Source organism: Mytilus edulis, chromosome 1, assembly GCF_963676685.1.
Source record: "Mytilus edulis chromosome 1, xbMytEdul2.2, whole genome shotgun sequence".
NCBI lineage: Eukaryota > Metazoa > Mollusca > Bivalvia > Mytilida > Mytilidae > Mytilus > Mytilus edulis.
In genome coordinates, this window is record NC_092344.1 from 72152370 (window position 1) to 72160855 (window position 8486).

An 8486-nucleotide genomic window follows, 5' to 3' on the forward strand; every position below is an offset into this window, starting at 1 on the left:
TATATAGTGTTTTAATATCAATATGATAAAGGAAACCACAAAATTGATATTTTTTAGAAGACCTTATCTCTTCATGAAAAAAGGGGGGGTCAAATATGCTAAGCACAGAAAAGGAACGAACCATTTCTACAAAATCTTTACAGAACTAGTTTATTAACATTTAGTAGTATTACTTTCTCATCTCACTTGACAATTTAGCAACACACAAATGTATACAATATGTTTGTCTACAAGTGTGGTTACACACACTGTAATCAGTAATTGTAACGCAATACACTGATTAACAATAAAATTAACGTTTTACCTTTCAATTTGAGCTGTTTTCCACCAGACATTTTAAAACCATCTATACATTCATTAGCATTAAAAAGCATGTCACATCTGTGACACAAGGGAAATCATACAATATACATGTATTTATTGTATATAATTTCCTGAATCATAATTACCACATTTACCCTAATCTTCACCAGACATAAGTACATGTTGTATTTACTTTATCCTTTCTGTGTATTCCACTTGTTACAATAAAAGTGATTTGATGTTAAAATGTTATAAAAAAGTTAATGTTTATTATGAAGCTATAATTTATTTTAGACATTTTGTGGATTTGATTTCAATAAGCAAAAAACTTTTTAAGTGTTTGCATGTGTGATGATTTTGTCATCAATTGTATCAGCAAAATAAATGAAATAAACCTTTTTGGGGTGAAAAACCATGTTGAATGATTTTAGTATCACATTGGATATATAATGATTTTAGACAAAAACAAGGCCACGGCATGAACTATCCAGATTAACTATTAATATTAATAACTGTACAGAAATTTTATAGAGATTGTTGGATAGTACTTTAATAAAACAGTACATTTAGGAAATTAATCTATGCATAAATGTATTTAAAAAATTTAGCTTTTAGTAAATTACTGATATTAATTTTAGATTGATAATGAATTATGAAACACTAAGGTTCATCACTGAAACAACCTTCTTACTACCGATAGTCATGCATCTTCATATCAGGATTACAGAAATTATAACCAAGCACTGCTGACTGCCACAACTGCCAGACTTTCCTCAAATTTGACTTAGACTTATTACCAGGTTTGTACTACCATGAGCAACATGACAGTCCACATATGGAGCAGGATCTGCCTATTCAGTAGCACATGAGATCACCACCATTTTCGTCGGGGGGTTAATGTAACACAGATTTTTAGTTTTCTAGGTTGTGTTTTGTATTCTATTGTTTGTCTTTTGGTTGTTTGGTTTTACTTTTTATTCAGGGTATTGTCAATCCTTTTAATTTGATAAAAGTGTAATTGCCTCTTTTTGACCTTTAATTCACATTCATTCACTAGCAAAGGACTCGTAAATTATACAGAACTATCCTTAAGTTCAGCTGTCTTCACACTGAACCACTGGCCCTGTGGCAGCCCAGGCTTGTAAAATTGCGTTCAGGCCTGAAAATATCATCTCTACAGGGCAACAGTGTCTAACTAAAATTTTCCAAAAGATTGAGTTCTAGACCTGTAGATTTCAAAGTTCATTTTGAAGACTGATTCAGGATATCATTCTAGTGTTGTAAACAACACTTTAAGTATAGAAGTACTTAAAACTTTTAATTTTCCTCATTTCTGATCAGACATAGATCAATTTAAAAAAAAAGGCTACACAAAATTTGAAAGCAGTTTTGCCAAAACTTAAATTTACTAAATTTTAACCAAAGTTTAGGCAAAAATTTCTATGAAAAGTTGATTTCAGCAGCTAAACATTAGACAGTTCAAAATGCTCAAACTGAATTCAAATTATATCTATTCAGTTAAAGAAATGTTATCTCATCCATTTTCAGGCTCTCAAATTAAATAATTTGAAATGCATTAGAATAAGCCATGTGTCATCCTATCAGTTTTTATAGCTGTCTGAATTTTATTATTGTCTCTAATATCTAAAATGAGGAAAAATATCGATTTGAAATGTTATTAAAATAATCTTGTTCAACTGTGTTTATGAATGTGTTACATCTACATTAACAGCGCTAATATCTGCTGAAATATTGTTGCAGTTTCAAACAATTTCACATTTATAAATAAATGATATTATGTTTTCAATCTCAATAATCTGTAAAATCCAAATTTAAGTGCACATCAAACAACAGACCATGTATAAATAATTTGTAGAATAAATTCAATACATAGTAAATTAAATTACATGAACTACCATTTAATTGATTTTTGGAAGTAAATACTGAGTTTTTATTTATGGTACTTATAAAATATATATAAAATAGGTTTGTCATTTATTGAATTTTACAAAAATTTAATTTTTATATAATATATGATTTAAAAAAAAAAGTAAAGCCAACTGCAACTGAAAAACATGTGTGTTATAGACATAATTTATGTAGAATGTGTGTGTGTTTGTGTGTAAGGAGCAGTGGATGATCCAGTCATTTTCATAAGTGGGGGTCAACTGACTGTCTTAGAAGTCGGCCGCTCCAGTCAAGAAAAGAGGGGTCTGACCCCCTGAAAAATGCCTCTGAGGAGGGGAGGGAAACACTAATTCTACCACCCTTAAACCTCATTTTCTGTGAAGAGCAAAGGTTGCGACAATCAGAAATTACACAATAAGAAAATCAACACAGTACAACAGGTTGCACATGACTTTTATCTACTGAACACTGTTATATAATATTCTATCACAACACATCAATAATACAGAAATATGACCTGCAACAACATGTTACAAGTTATTTAAAACAAAATTTTTTGGAAGGAATTTTAAAGAAATATAAATATAAATTGAAAAAATGCATTTTCTATGGATTTGATACATTTATAGATGTCATAAAGTTTTTAATTGAAGTATAACTGTCACATATTAAATTATACATATATATATTTTTTTTATAATCAAAGGTAGTTTAAGCTCTACATACATACAAAATTTCATAAATATCTTGGGGAAAAAACATGTATCAATTTAATCAAACTGTATTTTTAGCAGCATTTATAATCAAGGAAACTCATTTCAAAAATTAATATTTCAATAAATTAAAAAATAGTAGTTATTTTTTGTTTCCTTTTTTTCAATTTTATAGAATAATTCCATACTACAGTATCTTACAAACCAATCAGTTAAAATTCTTAAATATTCTTTCACCAAAAAAAAATCTTTATTTTTTTCTCTTTTATGCTAGGTTAACATCTCAAAAGAAATAACATGACAGATTGATTTGTTTGTATGTTACCTCCATCAAGCCTGAAAGTCATATTCAAAAACCAATATTTGTTTACAGTAAAAGTCAACAAACTGTTGAACATTTGTTACATTGATGATAGATCTTTTGAAGCATACAATGGAACAATGCCAGTTATGAAAAATCTTCTCAATAGTGACTTTAAGAAACACAGTGAACTCCCACGAAAGTCAAGCTCATCAGTTTATAAAAATCAGACTTTGATTTCTGCTAGCATTAAAAGGTATAGATTGTATGCAAGGATCTGCAAGTTAAGTCAGGCAATTATGCAATTTTAAAAAAAAGGCATTTTGTGCCTACAATTATTCAATATTTTGTCTACCTGAACATACCCTTTCCTTTTTTATGGGTATCTGTAGTGTAACAAGGCATCAGTTGCCAGGATTTTTATGTCTCTTAGGAGAGGTTAGTTGGCGTCATGAGGCTATGACTTTCAGTGTCAAACCTTAATCTGAATCTGGACTTTAATAACCTTAAACATGTTAAAACTAGAGGCTCTAAAGAGCCTGTGTTGCTCACCTTGGTCTATTTGAATATTAAACAATGGACACAGATGGATTCATGACAAAATTGTGTTATGGTGATGGTGATGTGTTTGTAGATCTTACTTTACTAAACATACTTTCTGCTTACAATTATCTCTATCTATAACAGTAGTTTCTGTGGAAAATGTTATTGAAAATCTACAAATTTTATGAAAATTGTTAAAAATTGACTATGAAGGGCAATAACTCCTTAGGGGGTCAATTGACTATTTTGGTCATGTTGACTTATTTTTAGTTCTTACTTTGCTGTACATTATTGCTGTTTACAGTTTATCTCTATCTATAATAATATTCAAGATAATAACAAAAAAACAGCAAAATTTCCTCAAAATTACCAATTCAGGGGCAGCAACCTAACAACCGATTATCCGATTCATCTGAAAATTCCAGGGCAGATAGATCCTGACCTGATCAACAACTTTACTTCCTGTCAGATTTGCTCTTATGCTTTGGTTTTTGAGTTATAAGCCAAAAACTGCATTTTACTCCCATGTTCTATTTTTAGCCGTGGCGGCCATCTTGGTTTGTTGGCCGAGTTATCGGACACAATTTTTAAAACTAAATACCCCAATGATGATTATTACCAAGTTTGGTTTAATTTGGCCCAGTAGTTTCAGAGGAGATTTTTCTAAAAGATTACTAAGATTTACGAAAAATGGTTAAAAATTGACTATAAAGGGCAATAACTCCTAAAGTGGTCATCTGACCATTTTGGTCATGTTGATTTATTTGTAGATCTTACTTTGCTGAACATTATTGCTGTTTACAGTTTATCTCTAGCTATAATAATATTCAAGATAATAACCAAAAACAGCAAAATTTCCTTAAAATTACCAATTCAGGGGCAGCAACCTAACACGGAATGTCCGATTCATCTGAAAATTTAAAGGGAAGATAGATCTTGACCTGATGAACAACTTAACCCCATGTCAGATTTTCTCTAAATGGTTTGGTTTTTGAGTTATAAGCCAAAAACTGCATTTTACCCCTATGTTCTATTTTTAGCCATGGCGGCCATCTTGGTTGGTTGGCCGGGAACTGGACACATTTTCTAAACTAGATACCCCAATGATGATTGTAGCCAAGTTTGGTTAAATTTGGCCCAGTAGTTTCAGAGGAGAAGATTTTTGTAAAAGTTAACGCCGAACACAGGACGACGACGGACAACGCCGGACGCCAAGTGATGAGAAAAGCTCACTTGGCCCTTTGGGCCAGGTGAGCTAAAAATGCATATGGAAATTTTTGGCTTATAAAAGTTGGAGGTAGGACCCCCTCTTTTGGCTAAAGATATTGTACCTGTTTTTTAAGTATGTCAAAAGTCAAGTTGATTTGATGACTTTATTTGTATCATGGTAAAGACCATTTTCCCTTGAGAGACACCCACTTAAGTCCTGAAGTAGGACATTTCAGAACAAGTTTTGTAGCTGTGAAACTCTTAGAATATTTCATAAATCCCAAGTCAGCAAAGTGGACATTAGTTTTGAAGTACAAATGCTAATGTGTTCAAATATCAAGAAGACCCATTTCCCATTTCAATGATTTGGAATGAATGTGAATTGAAGAAATGGACACAAATGGATAAATATGAAAACAGACCACAAGCCTGTATCTCAATCTATATATCATTAATACAATGGCCAATATTTTCATGGTTGTATATGAAGGTACTTATACAATTAATGTATAACAGTTGTTATGTGGTAGCAGTAAGGCACTAATGTACTAACTAATATTACAAAATGGATCATAATGAAAACCATGATGACAATTATGAAGAAAAGACACAACAGTTAATAGAATTACCTCAATATCCTCATTCTGTGCCAATGTTTTCTTTAATCTAGGTTGCATAAAGTTATGAATGTCCTCCAAGTCTGTGCAAAATATTTTACCCGACTGAAATGTGATTAATTCATCTAAAATTGAGAAAGGAAATGGAGAATGTGTCAAAGAGACAACAACTAGACCAAAGAGCAGAAAACAGCCGAAGTTCACTAATGGGTCTTCAAAACACCGCATCTAGAGGTATGCTTTAGCTGGCCCCTAAACAAAAATGTGTACCAGGTCAGTGATAATGAATGTCAAACTGAACTCCGAAATATGTAAATCAACAAAAATTAAAAATTATACAAGACTAAAAAGGCCAGAGGCTTCTGACTTGGGACAGACGCAAAAATGGTGGCGTGGTTAATGATATCTGTATGAATGTTTATCCTTTATTTTGTGGAAACTTCACTACCTAATTTAACTAAGATAGATACAAATTTCATATGATTCTGACATTCTTATTAGTTGAGAGCCTTATGAATTTAAGTTTTATGCCCAAATAAAACTCACAATTATTCGACACACATACATACATTTACTGGCATTACTTTTTAGTCAGTTTTTACTTTTGTATTCACCAAAACATGTTTGTTTTACTGTATTGTGTTTAATTTTATCGCTTATCAATTTGTTCTTTCATGATAAAATTCTAATTTGTATCTTTTGCAGTTTTATTGGCATGTGTAAACCTTGCATACACTTTTTTACTGTGAAGTGCTTGTGCATTTAATCTGTAAAATAAGCTTCAGTCAAGGCTTTCAATTGACAATAAAGCTACTAAATTTAATAAAATCTTATTTCCTAGCACCTGATCAAAAGCTACCTCATAAGCTGTTTCAACATGAGAATATATCATTCATGATACTTATGACCAAAAAAAAAAGAAACTTATAATGAAACAAACATAAAGATGATCAATTTCATTTGACAATAACAAAAGTTAATGAAATTGTAAAAAAAATTGTTTCCAAGTAGTCATCATAGTCTTATTTGTTACAAAAATAGGAAAACTATCTGTGATGACTGTTTTTCAGCAAGTATCTAACAAGCTCATATATTGCTATATCTATTCCACCTTGCAATTTTCCATAGTAAGGGCTAACGTGAACTGTACAAGTAGATTTTGACCAATCATGTACACTACACACAGAAACAAAAGCTTCAAACAGAAAATAAACCACTGACCTTTCAAATCATAAGGTATATATATGCTTTTTTCTTATTGGAATAATTAAAATGGTAATTTTTATCATAAACCTTCCAGGTGAGGAAAAGGAGATATTGTATATATATGTAAATGAGACAACAATCAAAATGACAGCTCAAAAACCAAAAGGTTAGCATACAGTTTTGAACAATAGGCTAAGTGCTTATACATGTTTAAAGCTCTAAATCATGGTGCTGGTGGCTAGAAAAAAAACACATTTTTTTCTAACAATGTGATCAACTTTTTCAAAATCAATGATAAAATGAAACTATATCAATAAATATGGTAAAATAACATGACTGCAACTTTAATTTCATAAATTTTAAATGTCAATTGGTGTGTCTAAATACCACATGTCAAGCTCTAACATTTCCTGTGGCTGAAAAGAGATGTGAATGAATTCAAACAGAAACTATCAAAGAACTTAACCATTAACAACTTTAATAGTGTTATTTACATGCCAATTCTGTATATATCTGTTTTCCTATAGTACTTAACCTATTTCAAGTCAATGAGGTAATTTGTAATAAAAAAATCCATATAATTTTCCTTAGAAAAAAAACTATGTAAATATGTAATTAAAATCTGTGCTTCATAAAACTCTAAAATCAGGATTTTCATTTATGAGCACATTAGTCAATGAAGTTTTTTTTACAACTAGATTAACATTCGAAAAGACACTTTACATGCATACAAATGATCCAATTAAAAATAAGGACATTCATGACTGGAAACAAACAAGTGTTGGACAATAAAAACAGAACATTTGAATCTGAACTGCTCAAACATGATGATAATCATAATAATATCTTAATTATATAAAAAAGAAGATGTGGTATGATTGCCAATGAGACAACTCTTCACAAGAAACCAAATGACACAAAAATAAACCACTATAGGTCACTGTCAAGCCTCAACAATGAGCAAAGCACATACCGCATAGTCAGATATAAAAGGCCCCGAGATGACAAATGTAAAACAATTCTAAAGAGAAAACTAATGGCCTAATTAATTTACCCAAAAAATTAACCAAAACAAATATATAACACAGCAACATACGACAATGGTTATAACATTTTGGTTTGTACAAAAAGTATGAAAGTGTCATCGATCAGTTAGTCATTATAAATAAAGAGTTTCCTTATCAACCCAAACTATCCCTCCATAAAAGCTCTTCAAAATCAATTTCAAAAATGTATAATGAAAATAGTCAAAAAAGAAATAATGTACATTAGAAAATTTGTTCTTTCTTTTAGAGAATACATTTTTCGGACAAATTTGGGTATTTTTTTTGTACAAGGCCAATACAGCAAATATTTTTAACTGCCAAATCTGAATCTAAGGCAAAAACCACAAACCAAACCCCAAACAAATATATATCAGACATATGACAATGGTATGTCTTGGATACAGCTAGATAACCTGAAATATATTAGACAATTTTCAAAAGACAAAACCTGGACTTAGATGAACCAGTGAGTTCGTTTTGGATCCTACAAGTGTAAAATAGTTATCAAGATGTTTCATATATATGCAAGATCTGTGCAATACTGTTTCACATATATTTGACAGGTTATAAAAATTAATTGTATATCAAAAAGACAGCAACCTGACGAAAAAAATACACTATAAAACTCCTGATATTATTG

At 30.7% G+C, this 8486-nt stretch overlaps 1 protein-coding gene across 4 annotated transcripts in view; it reads right to left on the bottom strand.

Annotated features, from left to right (window-relative positions):
• Positions 1-8486, bottom strand: part of LOC139489543 (trafficking protein particle complex subunit 13-like) — an 84933-nt gene that overhangs the window by 34005 nt on the left and 42442 nt on the right. The window contains exon 1 of one of the 4 annotated variants that reach the window (XM_071276094.1): positions 305-494. The exons of 2 other annotated variants lie outside the window; for them this stretch is intronic. In XM_071276094.1, the coding sequence (XP_071132195.1) occupies positions 305-374 (70 nt within the window). In that variant the 5' untranslated portion in view covers positions 375-494. Of the gene's footprint in view, positions 1-304; positions 495-8486 lie in introns of those variants that run through there. One more of the 4 variants, XM_071276065.1, reaches the window with a different exon arrangement.